Source organism: Apostichopus japonicus, chromosome 5 (assembly GCF_037975245.1).
Source record: "Apostichopus japonicus isolate 1M-3 chromosome 5, ASM3797524v1, whole genome shotgun sequence".
NCBI classification, from domain to species: Eukaryota; Metazoa; Echinodermata; class Holothuroidea; order Aspidochirotida; family Stichopodidae; genus Apostichopus; species Apostichopus japonicus.
In genome coordinates, this window is record NC_092565.1 from 2,147,143 (window position 1) to 2,165,787 (window position 18,645).

At 36.3% G+C, this 18,645-nt stretch overlaps 1 protein-coding gene across 5 annotated transcripts in view; it reads right to left on the reverse strand.

Annotated features, from left to right (window-relative positions):
* Positions 1-618: 618 nt before the first annotated feature.
* Positions 619-18,645, reverse strand: part of LOC139967274 (condensin complex subunit 2-like) — a 46,194-nt gene continuing 28,167 nt past the window's right edge. For all 5 annotated transcript variants that reach the window (XM_071970881.1, XM_071970885.1, XM_071970883.1 and 2 more), the window contains 6 exons: positions 17,064-17,186; positions 15,137-15,247; positions 10,148-10,288; positions 7,833-7,940; positions 6,397-6,564; positions 619-1,925 (listed from right to left, as the gene is read on the reverse strand). In XM_071970881.1, coding sequence (XP_071826982.1) covers positions 1,866-1,925; positions 6,397-6,564; positions 7,833-7,940; positions 10,148-10,288; positions 15,137-15,247; positions 17,064-17,186 — 711 coding nt within the window. In that variant the 3' untranslated portion in view covers positions 619-1,865. The remainder of the gene's footprint in view (positions 1,926-6,396; positions 6,565-7,832; positions 7,941-10,147; positions 10,289-15,136; positions 15,248-17,063; positions 17,187-18,645) is intronic.

Sequence of the window (18,645 nt, forward strand, 5' to 3'; positions counted from 1 at the left end):
GGGGTATCAAAATAAGAAATTTTCTTGTACGCTGCGCGCCAACCGATGGTGGCGCTTCGCTTAGATGGTAATTCGCGCCCCCCGGGTTTGAAAATCCTGGATACGCGCCTGCAGATGGTCCCTAAGATGACTTAATTCTGGCTGGTATAGGGAATGTTGTTTCGGTTGTGAAGTTTTCAAAATATTCACATTTCACAATATATTCAATGACTTTTGCTATTAAAATGGGTTGGCTGCAGAAGTTATTTGATAGTTTAATTGGGTAAAGAATCTGTCCATGGCTTCACAGTGGTGTGGTGGCTATTTCGCATAAATAGACTGTTTATTCTGGATATTGGAACATTTGGCATAAGACTTGTGTATTTTACAAGCAGTGACCTAATTGTTTGGTGTCCATGTGTGAGTATCATAAACATATATGTAACAGTCATAACAAAAAAGAAGCTGTTACTCTTGGATGAATCAGCAGTTGCAAAACAATGTAATATTATTGCAAGGTATCACAAAATCCTCTGGAGTTTCTTATAATATCAAATATATGTTCAAAATTGATGGTTAAGTACTTCAAGAGGATAAGGTCCAACCATACAACCAATTAAAAGAGAAAATTTGAAAAACTTATATAAAACTGAACATTTATTTTACATTTCCAAATGAATAAAAACAATTTAAAATACATGTGATGCATGATTGTCACCCAATACAAAGTACAATAAAAGTCCTGTATAACCAAGTGTTCTGTTATTTTCAAGCATCATGTCTGTACAATTTGTTTGTAGAGAGTGCCTTAACAATATTTAAATTGACCTACTATCTGCATGACACAAAAGTAATTTCATATATGACCATTCAGGTCAAACCAAATACAAGTATGCAAAATTACACTTATAAGAGCTATCATCATACAGGGCTCATGGAAAATTATGTCCTTAATATGAAATGCCCAGAAAGAAGTTATGCTGATGCAGAGATTTCAAGCCATCCTAGGAATAACTCTAGCATTTATATTTTATGTTGAACTTTTTGAGTTTGCAAATTATACTATCCATGCAACTGAATATATAACAGGTTCTGTGTACAAAAACTTGGCATTTATGTACAATGTAACTGTATTGTAAAGCAATTTACTATATAAGATAAAATAAGAGACTTACTTATTCCTTGGTATCATAGTATGATTTCTAAAATTGCTTAACTAGAAGGCAGAAATCTTTAAAATCAATGGAACTTTCAAATCAAATCAGGTTTAACAAGCCACTGCTAGTTTTGAAATCATTTGCAACAATCGATGCTTGTTGCCACCTCTATAAGCCCTTCTCTGCAAATAACTTTTATAAGACCATGATATCAAATATTAAAGTATTGCAACCTGTTTTCACTTACATTTCAACCAAAGTTACATACAATCAACGCACTTGTTTTTTTTTCTGCAGGGTTCATTCTCAAGGGCAGTATGCTGTTTTGAGGGTAACAGTTGACTCACTGATGTGGACAGAATCAATCCTCTCAGATTCTCTGATCCATCCTCTCAGAATCTCTGATGCAATCGAATATAAAAACTGACATGTCTGGTAATGTCATTACTTATTAATAGTTGCCATTATTTCTATTAGCATGACTTTCCAATATTTGATATAATCCACTGTGTAACTGGTCAGTATCACTATGATGTAACCTATAATATATGCCTCTTCTGCTTAGCAATTAACCAGGTTGTGTTGTCTGTTGCTATGGTTAAGCATTCACCAATCAGGTTGTGTTGTCTGTTGCTATGGTTAAGCATTCACCAATCAGGTTGTGTTGCATGATTCTATGGTTAGGCAGTCACCAATCAGGTTGCGTTGTCTGTTGCTATGGTTACGCATTCACGAATCTTGAACAATGAATAGATCCTCTTGGTCCCCAATGGTTGCGATCTTCAAGCACTGTCGAATGAAAGTTAAATAGATTAATCTCAACCTTGCAAGAAGACATAGTTTGTATTTACTAATCAAACTATCAATGGAGAAAGGGACATCACCACCATCATTACAGTTAAAAGACATGGATGCTTATGATGATGAGAATTGAAACTCCAAACATTAGTGACATCACCCCCATCATTACAGTAGTCAAAAGACATGGATGCTTATGATGATGAGAATTTAAACTCCAAACATTAGTGACATCACCACCATCATTACAGTCAAAAGACATGGATGCTTATGATGATGAGAATTGAAACTCCAAACATTAGTGACATCACCACCATCATTACAGTCAAAAGACATGGATGCTTATGATGATGAGAATTGAAACTCCAAACATTAGTGACATCACCACCATCATTACAGTCAAAAGACATGGATGCTTATGATGATGAGAATTGAAACTCCAAACATTAGTGACATCACCACCATCATTACAGTTAAAAGACATGGATGCTTATGATGATGAGAATTGAAACTCCAAACATTAGTGACATCACCACCATCATTACAGTTAAAGACATGGATGCTTATGATGATGAGAATTTAAACTCCAAACATTAGTGACATCACCCCCATCATTACAGTAGTCAAAAGACATGGATGCTTATGATGATGAGAATTTAAACTCCAAACATGAGTGACATCACCACCATCATTACTGTTAAAAGACATGGATACTTATGATGATGAGAATTGAAACTCCAAACATTAGTGACATCACCCCCATCATTACAGTAGTCAAAAGACATGGATGCTTATGATGATGAGAATTGAAACTCCAAACATTAGTGACATCACCCCCATCATTACAGTAGTCAAAAGACATGGATGCTTATGATGATGAGAATTGAAACTCCAAACATTAGTGACATCACCACCATCATTACAGTAGTCAAAAGACATGGATGCTTATGATGATGAGAATTGAAACTCCAAACATTAGTGACATCACCACCATCATTACAGTAGTCAAAAGACATGGATGCTTATGATGATGAGAATTGAAACTCCAAACATTAGTGACATCACCATCATCATTACAGTTAAAAGACATGGATGCTTATGATGATGAGAATTGAAACTCCAAACATTAGTGACATCACCATCATCATTACAGTTAAAAGACATGGATGCTTATGATGATGAGAATTGAAACTCCAAACATTAGTGACATCACCCCCATCATTACAGTAGTCAAAAGACATGGATGCTTATGATGATGAGAATTGAAACTCCAAACATTAGTGACATCACCACCATCATTACAGTTAAAAGACATGGATGCTTATGATGATGAGAATTGAAACTCCAAACATTAGTGACATCACCACCATCATTACAGTAGTCAAAAGACATGGATGCTTATGATGATGAGAATTGAAACTCCAAACATTAGTGACATCACCACCATCATTACAGTTAAAAGACATGGATGCTTATGATGATGAGAATTGAAACTCCAAACATTAGTGACATCACCACCATCATTACAGTAGTCAAAAGACATGGATGCTTATGATGATGAGAATTGAAACTCCAAACATTAGTGACATCACCACCATCATTACAGTAGTCAAAAGACATGGATGCTTATGATGATGAGAATTTAAACTCCAAACATTAGTGACATCACCCCCATCATTACAGTAGTCATATGACATGGATGCTTATGATGATGAGAATTGAAACTCCAAACATTAGTGACATCACCACCATCATTACAGTAGTCAAAAGACATGGATGCTTATGATGATGAGAATTGAAACTCCAAACATTAGTGACATCACCACCATCATTACAGTAGTCAAAAGACATGGATGCTTATGATGATGAGAATTTAAACTCCAAACATTAGTGACATCACCACCATCATTACAGTTAAAAGACATGGATGCTTATGATGATGAGAATTGAAACTCCAAACATTAGTGACATCACCACCATCATTACAGTAGTCAAAAGACATGGATGCTTATGATGATGAGAATTGAAACTCCAAACATTAGTGACATCACCCCCATCATTACAGTAGTCAAAAGACATGGATGCTTATGATGATGAGAATTGAAACTCCAAACATTAGTGACATCACCCCCATCATTACAGTAGTCAAAAGACATGGATGCTTATGATGATGAGAATTGAAACTCCAAACATTAGTGACATCACCACCATCATTACAGTTAAAAGACATGGATGCTTATGATGATGAGAATTTAAACTCCAAACATTAGTGACATCACCACCATCATTACAGTTAAAAGACATGGATGCTTATGATGATGAGAATTGAAACTCCAAACATTAGTGACATCACCACCATCATTACAGTTAAAAGACATGGATGCTTATGATGATGAGAATTGAAACTCCAAACATTAGTGACATCACCCCCATCATTACAGTAGTCAAAAGACATGGATGCTTATGATGATGAGAATTGAAACTCCAAACATTAGTGACATCACCCCCATCATTACAGTAGTCAAAAGACATGGATGCTTATGATGATGAGAATTGAAACTCCAAACATTAGTGACATCACCACCATCATTACAGTAGTCAAAAGACATGGATGCTTATGATGATGAGAATTGAAACTCCAAACATTAGTGACATCACCACCATCATTACAGTAGTCAAAAGACATGGATGCTTATGATGATGAGAATTGAAACTCCAAACATTAGTGACATCACCACCATCATTACAGTAGTCAAAAGACATGGATGCTTATGATGATGAGAATTGAAACTCCAAACATTAGTGACATCACCACCATCATTACAGTAGTCAAAAGACATGGATGCTTATGATGATGAGAATTGAAACTCCAAACATTAGTGACATCACCACCATCATTACAGTTAAAAGACATGGATGCTTATGATGATGAGAATTGAAACTCCAAACATTAGTGACATCACCCCCATCATTACAGTAGTCAAAAGACATGGATGCTTATGATGATGAGAATTGAAACTCCAAACATTAGTGACATCACCACCATCATTACAGTTAAAAGACATGGATGCTTATGATGATGAGAATTGAAACTCCAAACATTAGTGACATCACCCCCATCATTACAGTAGTCAAAAGACATGGATGCTTATGATGATGAGAATTGAAACTCCAAACATTAGTGACATCACCACCATCATTACAGTTAAAAGACATGGATGCTTATGATGATGAGAATTGAAACTCCAAACATTAGTGACATCACCCCCATCATTACAGTAGTCAAAAGACATGGATGCTTATGATGATGAGAATTGAAACTCCAAACATTAGTGACATCACCACCATCATTACAGTTAAAAGACATGGATGCTTATGATGATGAGAATTGAAACTCCAAACATTAGTGACATCACCCCCATCATTACAGTAGTCAAAAGACATGGATGCTTATGATGATGAGAATTGAAACTCCAAACATTAGTGACATCACCACCATCATTACAGTTAAAAGACATGGATGCTTATGATGATGAGAATTGAAACTCCAAACATTAGTGACATCACCCCCATCATTACAGTAGTCAAAAGACATGGATGCTTATGATGATGAGAATTGAAACTCCAAACATTAGTGACATCACCACCATCATTACAGTTAAAAGACATGGATGCTTATGATGATGAGAATTGAAACTCCAAACATTAGTGACATCACCACCATCATTACAGTAGTCAAAAGACATGGATGCTTATGATGATGAGAATTTAAACTCCAAACATTAGTGACATCACCCCCATCATTACAGTAGTCAAAAGACATGGATGCTTATGATGATGAGAATTTAAACTCCAAACATTAGTGACATCACCACCATCATTACAGTTAAAAGACATGGATGCTTATGATGATGAGAATTGAAACTCCAAACATTAGTGACTGTGTAACACACAACCACCATCTGATGTATTCATTAAACACCATAACTGTGTAACACACAACCACCATCTATGTATTCATTAAACACCATAACTGTGTAACACACAACCACCATCTGATGCATTCATTAAACACCATAACTGTGTAACACAAGCAGATGTCCTTCCAAACCTTCTTCAGTGTGCTCTGTGTAAAATTACAACCTTGGCTGCAACAATTAAGGCGAACTTTGTCTTCATTTCGTTCAAATCCTACCGAAACTGAGAAATAGGACAACCGTTTGCTCTACAAGTTATGTTCCAAACTATTGAACCTCCAATGAAGGTGAAACACTGTAATAACATCTGAGCCACATGCATAAAGAAATTGCTCTTATATTGAAAGTAGTTAAGTGAAAAGTCAATGGGCTGCAGTAGTAGTGAAGACAGATGTTTCCAATAGACTAATTAACTCAAAAAGACTATAAAGGCATTGACAAATGCACTTGCTGTATGATTTGAGTGATAAGTTTTCATGACGTACCTTTTCATTTGCCAAATGGAGAAGACAAACAAAAGCAATGGGTATGCTCAGGTTTTTTGACATAGTACTAGATAGTTTCTCAGGCAACATATCGTACAGGTTAGTAAACGATTGAGTACCAACCACAGCTTCCTTCTTAGCGTCATTAGGTATCATTTCTTGGTTTTCCTTAAAAATAAAATGAACAAAGAAAGAAAGGAAGAGAAAGAAATATATCATGTAAACAAAACATGAGCAATGGTTACGATTCACATGCACACTCTTACATGTGACTCAGCCAGGAAGCAATGCACTTTAAATGTTCCTACAGGCTCTGTACAGTTTAGTAGCACTGTCAAATACTGTATAAGTGGTGGAGGTTATGTACTTCAGGTCACATTCATTCTATTCAAATGATTGATATTGTAACAGACATGAATGTTGAATCAGACTGAGAGTAAATGCAAAGGACCAGGTGTTTAGAGAAGTCTGGTGGTAACATCCATGGGGAGAGAGAAAGATAAACTATGGCAAGAAATACAGAATCTCAATTTTTTTATTGCAAGCTCATATAGTTGTTGATGATAATCTTCAGCAGGAAAATTGATGGAAAATAAACAAATATTTTTGGATATGTTAATCTTCTAATTTGTGTGTGAGCCACTTTGTGGATGGTATTGCCCACAAACTTTCTAGGGTTTCTTACCCTCAACTTCATGGAGTTTGGAATGCCGAAATTACACATAAGCCAGTGCATATCCCTACACTTGTTTGGATTGCCGAAATTACACATAAGCCAGTGCATATCCCTACACTTGTTTGGAATGCCGAAATTACACATAAGCCAGTGCATATCCCTACACTTGTTTGGAATGCCGAAATTACACGTAAGCCAGTGCATATCCCTACACTTGTTTGGATTGCCGAAATTACACATAAGCCAGTGCATATCCCTACACTTGTTTGGAATGCCGAAATTACACATAAGCCAGTGCATATCCCTACACTTGTTTGGATTGCCGAAATTACACATAAGCCAGTGCATATCCCTACACTTGTTTGGAATGCCGAAATTACACATAAGCCAGTGCATATCCCTACACTTGTTAGGAATGCCGAAATTACACGTAAGCCAGTGCATATCCCTACACTTGTTTGGAATGCCGAAATTACACGTAAGCCAGTGCATATCCCTACACTTGTTTGGATTGCCGAAATTACACATAAGCCAGTGCATATCCCTACACTTGTTTGGAATGCCGAAATTACACATAAGCCAGTGCATATCCCTACACTTGTTTGGAGGGCCAACTTACACATAAACCAGTGCATAGCCCTACATAAAATTGGTTTCTACTACTGAATTGAGTTGTTTCAGTCTATGTGGCAAAGCTTGAATTGGAATATGAATCCTGCATTGAGTCTCTGGAGTGTTACGCAGGCTTAAAATGTCATACCTTATTTTCTTCTGAAGGGTTGGTTAGATGATTCCACATTAGAGCCTTCAATTTCTTCACATCCATTTTCTTTGCAGTTTTGGCATATTGGATATCAATCCTGTTCACCTATTCAAATGCACAAGCAGTTATGAATATAAAAAGGTGGAACATATATATTTACATTTAAAAGGCTACCAGGTACTTCACCTATGGCAAACATTGTTACTGTAGGTTTCAATGTGTGAAGCTGTGGTACTCATAACAGTAACCAGAGACTGACATAATGGACATGACCAATGGTAATACTTTGTCTTTCTAACTTGCAGTCATTCATACTGTTCAACAGAGTTATCACAGACAACAACAGAACACTTGTACTACAGTATTGAAGGTGAATCCTACACACCAAGTATAAACTCCATGTAACTTTTCCACAGAGAGTTATTATGTTAACAATGCTTTCAGATTCTGACATCTGCTGACCTTTAAAAAGCAATAAATTTCTTGTACTCATTAAGTTGAATTCAATTTATAGAAAGTGTTAGGTTAACCCAACTGTATTTTTTGAGTTTTACAATCTAGGGAGTTGTGTGTTTGGTGTTTACAATCCAGGGAGTTTAAAATGTACAAACATGGACACACCCATCATTATCCCATGGATTCTGTGTGCCTTCAGCAAAAAATACCAAATCTCTGCTCTAAAAATGTGCCTTGATTATTAAGATAGTGAATGACGAATAACAATACAACTGACACAAACAACAGGATACATCAAACCTTATGTCTCAGGGGAACCAACATATAAAGCTATGCAGCAAAAAGTGTGATTGAACTTTCATGTATGTATGGGTGTTACACCTTTAGCTTGTATACACATGATGTGAAAAGATCTACTGTATAGATTGCTCTCATACTTGGCATGAGGATGCCAATATAAATTAGATGCCCCCTATTGGTTAGGTGAAGTCAATGGTAACTTGGAGTCAGAAAATGACAAAGGAGGTAAACAATGAAAATATGATGACTCCAAATAATAAAGGGTTTTGCTTTCATGGAGGGTTGTAGGTCACCTGAGGTCAATGAGTCAAAGACTGCACTCCTTGTTAACATGAAAAATAAAAAAATAAACATGGTCAAACTTTCATAATTATTTTGATTGGTCCACTTTGCTTTCGGTGAAAAGCAAGGGTCACTTCAGGTCACAGTCCCTAAACCTTTCACACACAATATACTCCATAAAGCACAGCTTGCTTAGGTTTATATAATTTGTATTTTGTCCACCATAAGTACAACAGCCCCTTTTTAATTTTGCTCCTCCCTCTTTCCCCATCATAAAAAATACCAAGGTTCTTAAGAAAGCATTGACATCTGTGTAAACAGTACAACTAACAAAGCACCAGTTGTACCAATGAATACATGTGCATATTGTCAAAAATATTTCACAGATCAAGCAGCATAGAAGATTACAATCACTAATAGCTTTAGAGGTATTTCGAGAGCAGATGTACTCATTTTCACAAGTATTCAACCACTTCAAGTTTTGAAAACATTTTTCAAATCTTCAAGCTTTCTATTTTCATTAGTATAAGAGGGTTTTACTTATATGACCATGTATTAATAAGGCTAGGAGGATAAGTATATTGGTTCAGTGAGTATTCAGTTCCAGTTTCTATAAGATTAACCTCTTTACCAATTTAAATCAGTAATGAGCAAAGCATCACAACCTTTTCCTAACATGTTTAATCCTACATTTAATTACTAATCATTATTGGTTTGTGAGGTTTTACATGACAAGTAACCGTTGCTCACACTAGATAGTGAAGATTCCTACAACACTAGTAACCTTCAAATCTAGGTAGTAAAGCAGCAGTTCCAATGTACATTACTCATACTCTGCATAGGTTTCATCTGATGTGTAGAAGAATCATTTCAATTAGCATAACTCAGTTAGCATAGCAGTGGTAGTCACTTCAGGTTAACAGAGCCTGTATTATATGGTAAACTATATATAGCTGATATATATCGCCTTAACCTTTTTTGCTCTTTCCCAAAGCTGATATATTTAACAGACAGAATAGGACATCCTTTTCTGAACATACACTGTGTAGGTAACAATAACAATCATAATATGATTTTGTTAAACATGAATAGGAGCAAAGACATGAGGCATAACATTTCCGTAAACTGAAGTGCTTACATTCTAATCTTACAACACACTTGTATACAAGTATTTCTAGTGCTAACTTGCAGTTTGAATCTCATGATGTAAAATATTAAATCAATAATTTCTTGCAATGAGTTCATTTTATTATTTACAATAAATTTCAACTGACCTTATGAGGCTGGGCTACTAATTTATACCCTTGTAATGTGGTGACATCAAAGATGCTGTCATTGGAAAAGCTACTACCATGTGAAGCAATGGAGGTCTGGTCAGCTACACCAGTAAAGCCACAGTCATCATCACAATCATCCTGGATTATAAAACAAAACACACAATTAGTCACTATGCATATAAGCTGCTGGTAAAGACATTAATAAAGGCATATGTAGCAGTTATTAATGCCCAATACATATCACTAGGCTGTATTCAGTTGAAAAAAAGGCTGTTTATTCTAAGAGCATTTCTAAGAGTATTCCAACTGAAATGAAAGTCATCTGAATATAAATATAATCAGGGTTTTTGTTAGTAGCCGGGACCCGGGTCAAATGACCCGCTTACTGCACGTACATGACCCGGCTACTTTGCGACGCTCAGTAAAAAAAAATTAAAAAAAATGACGCAAAAAAAAAAAAAATGACGCAAAAAAAAAAAAAATGACGCCAAAAAAAAAAAAATGACGAAAAAAATCGAGAGAAATAAATACCCACAACCAGGTCAGGTGTGATTGAAACTGTCACAGCAGTTAACTGTTGGTAAAAACTACAAGAAGTTGAACATTAGTAGTATGGTCGAGGAGATGAGGCCGAGGGGTGGGTGAGAGTAGAGGTAGGCGAAGGGCTTCTCTTGACATACAAATTGTTGCTCAACAGACATAAACCCTGAATAAAAAACAGAAGGTTCTATCACAGACCTAGTTGGGTATTTATTGGCAGTAAAATCCTACTCACTTTGTAGGTACCGTAGACCTATTATCATTTTGTTATGATCGCACTTCATTTAATGCAGCAAATGCGTCACACCCTTGCTAAGTTCAGTTCAGTGGCATAGCTACCTCCCTAGGCTCCATGACCCGAGTGTTAATAAAAAAAATCAGGAAACAAAAAGAAAAATAGGACAGAAGAAAGGGGTGATTGGGAGGGGGCAATATCATTGACCAAACAACTGAATATTGCACCATTTTGCATCTAGAGACTTTTTAAATTGCAATTTTCCGGCAAAAGGGAGGGGGACCCCTCCCCCATGTCCGCATACAGACAGTCCTGCCTACTTTTCAACTTGACCCACCTACTTCATTTCTTAACAAAAACCCTGATAATGCAAACTAAATTTGATGATGCTCCCTGACGTGCCATGCACAGATGTGGCTTAATGACACCCTAGACTGAATCCTTCACTGAGACTGAAATCGTATCAAGACAGTAAAAGCAGAATATGTAATCTGTAGAGTATTAAGATGTTTATTCTACTCTGGCTGAAACGCACATTTCACTCTTTATTCTTATTGAGATAAGAGTACATACAGTACATTTACAGTATGAGTCATGGTAAGTAACAACTTCATAAAAGTATCAGGAGAGTAGAAGAAAATATGCAAATATGCAATAGTCAAACTGGAAACAATGAATCATTATACATTTATTTCAATACACTACAGGTTTTTGAACAAAAAGGGGATGAATGTTCTGAAACAGGGAAACAAAGACCACGAGATGTGTTTCAGACTGCTCAAGATATGAAGATATTACTGTGCCCCTCATCATATCTCATACAGCTAGTGACAATAGCTGTTTCATTGCAAATTGAGATTCTTTACACCCAAGGATGTCTCTAGTTTGCATTTTAAGAGAACTGATCAACATGGAAATTAATTAAACATTAAACTGATAAACATGTTACATGATAAAGTAATGGTTGAACATTTAATAATACCAAAACATTAACTAATGATATTGTAAGGCCTCATTTTGTCATGAAAATGATTGGGGATTAGCAAATGCCGAGGAAAATTTAAGTACATACACTGAATTATTCACAAAACACATGACTAACTTGAAATTATATACAGTAGTCAAGTGCCATAATATCCCCACCATATTGGCAGCTCATAGGCAAAAATGCATTGATGTTTGGGCAAGTAATTAGCTGCATCGATTCGGCTCTGATATCTGGATGTCGTCTTCATAAGATGTGATGCTTACAAGGTTCTTCTGATGCACTGAGAAGATATGACCGTTGAGCTCAACTAAAACAATACGGTTTATGGTCATATTTATGAAAAATCCTCTTATGGCATATTAGATTCATCTGTTCTTCTAGTGATGGGAACTTGGCAAGGGCCAACAACTTGCTCCCAGGTACACGTTTGATCCTCTTATGGCATATTAGACCCATCTGTTCTTCTAGTGATGGGAAGGGCAAACAACTTGTTCCCAGGTACACGTTTGATCCTCTTTGTTCTTCTAGTGATGGGAAGGGCCAACAACTTGCTCCCAGGTACACGTTTGATCACTCACATCCTGTGAGTATCTTTGTCTGTAGGTAAGTATGCCCAGAAGAGTGCATGTTCTGCAACATGCATTTAGAGCTGTCCGGGCTCGTAGGTTACAATTGCCAGATAATTCTGTTGTCATAGACAAAGTCTCTGAATTTGTGGTGCAGCATCGATTAACGGTTTACGACAAATCGTCTCTAATGGCCTGTGGTCAGTTTCAATTACTATATCACGACCATAAACATATTGGAACTACTCACAGCCATAGACTACGGCCAGCAGCTCTTTTTCTATTTGTGCAGTTTTGTTCCGTTTGCGTCATGCATGTGATGCATATTCGATTGGATTACTATTTTGCAGAATTACTACACCTAATCCTTTTTGGGAGGCATATACAGAAATTGCGATCGCCTTTGTTACTTGGTAAAACCAGGACTGGAGTTTCTGTGATATTTTTTCGTAGTAATTCACGGGAGGAGGTGCAGTTGTCGAAAGATTGTCCACAAATTTTGTTACATATGTTACAAGCCCAAGAAACCTCTATATTGCTATCTTGGATTTAGGATCTCCCTTATGGCAAATAATTTTGATGAGTTGGCTCTGATTCCATCTTTTGAGAGAATGTGTCAACAATGTTATTTTGCCAATACCAATCTTGCACTCTTCTTTGCACAGCTTCAGATTGCTTGCTCTTGCACGTCCCAAGACTTGTTGCAATCAATAATCATGTTCTTCTTCCATTGACTCCCATATTAGTATATGTAATCTATGTAACTACATACACCATTGAGTCCTTCAAAGAGTTGACTGACTTCCTTGTGAAACACCTCCAAAGCACTTTTAATTCCAAACAGACGCATAAGAAATCTGTAGCGACCAAAGAGTGTTGCGAAGGTACACAGCTTACTGCAGTCAACATCAATCAGTATCTGCCAGAAACCTCTTGTTGCATCCAATACACTCAAGTGATTGACATTATTCAACATCCTCAGAGTTATTTCATCCATTGTTGGTAGCTGGTCATGTTCCCTTTGTATGGCAACATTGAGCTGTTTTAGACAAATCTGCAGGGATCCATACTTTTAGTGACTATCACCATATTGTTCACCACCATTGTAGGTTCATCTACTTTGATGATGATGAGGAGCTTTTCCATATGCTCTAATTCTTGTTTCAACTTCTCACGCTGTGCAATTGGTACTTTCCGTGGAGAATTGACAATTGGAGTAACTTTGTAATCTATTTGAATGTGCTGAGGTCATTCAAGAAAACCAATTCCATCCGATACTTCCATATTCTCTTTGTGAATCTGCTTTGTTTTAATTAGCATGTGTGAACAGATTTCTGGCACCTTTATCCTTTTTACCTTAAAACTGCCACTTTTTGCTGTTAGTCTTGGTTCTGTTTTGCTTCATCGTAGATCTTTGGACATCAGATTGCAGTGTACTTGCATTTGGTTACTTGCTTGTTTGTTTTCACTATTTGGTACACTTGCATATATATATGTTGGTTTGCTAGGGTTTTTGCCATTATCATTTGCATTAAGTTCATGTATTCATGCAAGCAGATAATCTTAGTATGGGCTGTGACTGTATTTTTACAACATTAAAGTCCAGCATGTGTTTTGCTGCTCTTTTGCATTAACCTTTTATAGAGCTCTAGCTCTGACCTGAATATGTGACTAATCTGTTTTTTCTTTTCATCTGGCTGTATACATCAAGAGTTAGCACATTGGCTTGTGCGCCAGTGCCTTGCTTAAGCCATGTTTTGTAACCATTAAGCTTCAGATTGACTTACCATGCTGTTTCATCATCAGTAGCAGATACCGTGCCAACAAAGAATTCTTCCTCACTAGAGTTTTCATTTCCAGCATTGTCTACAGTCACAACTTGTTTGTTATTCAGTTTTGCAATTTGATTTGGTATCTTGCAATAGTTACATACATGTCCATGTTTTGTTCCACATATTTGACATTGGAACATATGTCATCATGTTTAAATACTATAACTGTTGGAGTTACTGTTGTAGTTATGAAACTTGTATTTCTGGTTCTAACTGGCTTTCAAGGGTGTACAGATATAAACATGAGTTAATGTTAACCACTGTGACATCCTCCAAGCTTTTGACTTTAAGTTATCATGTTACCATGTTTTAGACCATGACCCATTGAGGTCATTTTATATTATCCATACTTGAGTAGTGAATTTTTGGGAGCTTGCACTGAGAGGTAACAGTGTTCAATCTGAAAGATGGTTTGGGCTATATATAGACCTAGATATTATTTATTTCACTGAATTCCTACATAAATTCAGAATATTTGCTGATTTAGTGGTATCAGGGAACCCACATGCAAGAATTGAAATTGTTCTACCCAGGTCAGAATAGTTTGCATCCCTGTATTAGAGTCACATACTTAACCTTTGCATTCAGCAAGAATCTAAAACCACCGTAGTTGATGTTGATGCAATGCTAGATACCACCTGTTAGAACTTTATAATTTCAATACACACATGTAACTTAAACATCAAAGTCATTTCATATTACTTAAAACAAAAGATCAGATCTTTGCATACACGGATTGTTAATATTTTCACTTCCATAATAGATCAAATTAGTGAATTTCAATACCACTATGCAAATATTAAATTATGTGAAGTTGTTACTTACATCATCAGCAGCAGCAGGACAAAAGTTAGCACAGTCGTTTTCATTTTCATAGTCATAACTAGCGATATCATCATCAACTGATATTTCACTGCTTGTAAAGATCCTCTTTATCTGTCATGAACCATGAAAAATTAATAAACAAAAAACCAAAATTTCAAGATGAATTGTGCATTACCACTGATTGTAAACATGTTTACATAACATGGAAGAATTATTGTTATAGCAGTAACATTGTCTAGGGAAAAACCCTGTAGCTGCTGGAAATTGCATTTGATGGAATGTAATGCTCACATTTTAGTCTACGACAGAAGCAAATGTGAATCACCTACTGTCTCAAATTTATGCTCAAGTAATCATTTATACTGCATTCCTACACAAAGATTGAAATCTGAAATGCTTCTAATATAGCTATTCCAGTTTGCAAGATGTTCACTTTTAAAACATGTAAAATCTCTGAATTGCTCTGTTAAAGCAAGTGGTGTCACTAGGCTAGTGTGGCCGGTGCTTGTCCAGGCCCAGTGACACATTAGAAAACCCCAATTAACTGAAGGCAGCCACCTAAAGTAGTATTGATAGAAAATGTGCAGTCAGTAAACCAAACAGGCTTCATGTACTTTTTAGGGTTCATTGCATTCATCTAGATGTCCCAAAGGGCCCCTTCTTTAATCTGTAGTTTTTTTTAAAAGACTATGATTTTATTCTTGTTCTTATACCTCAGCTACTGCTACAGTATGTACATTTATTCAAGTTCTCTCCTGATAACAAATGGGATTTCAAACAAAATCCTGTCCCTTAAAGGGAATACCTGGAGCTTTTATGAAGAGGTGCCAAAAAAACAAAAACAAAAACGTTTTATGGTTCAGATGCTCATACATATTGATAATGTGGTAAGCCATGTACATGTTAATATTCATGAACTAGTGCACACCAAAATGAAGAGGATTATCTATTGCCTATGCGGCAACATGTAAAGAAAAGTATCAGGAATCAGTTATCACGTTGACAAAGTCTATTTATTGACAGTATATAAAGAGCCCAATGGGCACTATGGTTCCTTGCTTACTGAAATATTAAAGTGTTGTATGTCATCACCCAATATCTAATATTTATGAACACATGTACCAGCTATTAACCAACAATTTTATTCCAAGTTTTGATCTTCATGTCATTTGTGTTGCATCTGAGGAACTGACCAAATGGTGTGCATATTGGACAAGTCCAGCAGCTTTAATTAATGACCTGCAGCTGTTTAAATGGTCAATTACTCAACAATGTTAAGGGGTGTAGATATACAACCTGTACTTTGACCTCTAAGGACACTAAACCCTACTAAACACCTTATGGTCCATCTACTCAATGTGAAGCCTCTGCAAATGACATGAGCTACATCTCAGTTTCTCTCCTTGAAATATTGTGACTACAAGGCTTTCAAACTTTGACCAATGATGCCTTAAAATGACTTTTGACCTCTAATAAAAAAAAACAAGAGAGTTCATCTATCCAGTGTGAAAATCCACATGACTAAATATGAGATACTGTACATCTAAGATTCTATTGAGCCATCATGATTAGACTTCTTTTTTTTTAACACTGAATCTTTTTTGTTGTTGAAACATGGTGCTTACAAATACCAAGATGAGGTTATCATTTACATCATTTACATCAAAATGGGATGCTTAAACCGCATAGAAAAAAAATTTGAGTTATGCTTTCTTCATAGCTCATGATATTGAAAATATCGTTGTTGAGCATGTGAGGATAACTTCTTTCCCAATGGATGAAGAAAGAGATATGTGAGTGATAGAGTAAATTCAAGTTAAATAGTTTTCACACTTTGAGATATGCACTAATAGCTTGATCCCTGGCCTATTATTGACAAGTATATATTTACTTTGGCTCTGGCATTATGACCAAAAACAAAACTCACTGTAAAAGATGGTTTGTGGAAGAGTCTAAAAAGCTCATCTGGGTTGAAGTGTATGTCTTGAGGAAGAATGTTACTGCAGTTACTGTACTTGTTGAGAGTGGCTTTTGAAAGGCTTGTTGCAACCTGGAAAGAACAATTGCAACAGTCAAATGTCAAATTTATGTTTGATTAAAAGAAATATTACAATCATACACAGTTATTTGGGTAAAAAACATGTATCCGATGCTTGAGATAACTATATATGCTATTGGCTGTGCTTTTCAAGGAAACTGTGATACTGTACAGGAGATATCCTGGTATTGATCCCAGTGTAAGGTGATTAGGACTGTATTATCAATTTGCCAAGTGTTTCATGCCCAGGCTCTAGCTTGGGTGACTTTTCCACATAACAAACTTCCTTTTCAAATTATGAAATAACAATACAGACTGTCTCTTTAAAGGAATTGTCTGGTGGAAGATTTTGATACATTGTCTTTGTAGTTATTATTTTTCTCTATCTAACCATGTAAAAATTGTCCCAATTCGACGTTTTCTTCTTGTAGAAATCTGGTTTTCAAATTAACCAGTTTCTCACCAAAAGTACCGATTGTTCGAACGCTTCAATATGGTGATTGACGTAGTGGTTGCAGATAGGCAAAACAGGCGACTTGAAGTTAGCACTCCCAATTCCGCAGCAAATAAACTCACGTGTAAGCACATTGGATTGCCTCATATATATAACGTACATACTCGCGAACGTATATACTACGATGCTCAGTTGGTGTACTTGTATAGCGTTACACATAGTACACTCACACTCAAACCACAGTTCAATAACTGTTCTTCGAAATCGCTGAATTAAAATTCACGGATCAAATTAACAGTGAAAGGAAACTTGTAAAGTATTCGTTAAACCGAAAGATGAAACTTGGCGGAATCGATGTCATCGCAGAACTGTCTGATTGTAAACGTTAGAGTCTAGCCTATACACGCGAACATTCTTCGCGCTGGAGCTGGATACCGCGATGTGTAAACAACGAAGAGCCTGCTGTTAAAACTTATCTTGTGTTTCACAAAGACCACGAAACCACCGATCTACTACATATATGGCGGCTTAAGGAGTTTTTTAAATCATATCTAATTTATAAGAAATTTCACCGGAAATTATTGAAGAAATTGATCGAATCGTTGTCAGAGCAGAATGTAGCACTGAGAAGCTTAGGCTTCGCAGAACTGTCCGATTGTCAACGTTTGAGTATAGCCTACATGCGAACATTTTTCGCGTTGGAGCTGGATAGCGCGATGTATAGCCTAAACATTGAAGAGTCTGCTGTTAAAATTTACCTTGTGTTACACAAAGACCACGGAACCACCGATCAAGTACATGGCGGCTTAAGGAGTTTTTGAAAACATATCTAATTTTAAAGAAATTTCACCGGAAATTAAGGAAGAAATTTATCTGTATACAAACGCTGTTTTTGTTGTGATTACCGTATAGGTACTGTGCGGAGGTGGGTTATGACGCAATCTGCTATGGCAGAGCTGACGTCACGTATTGTACTGTTCAAATCATATTTGAAATGTCTATCCATAACGATTAAAA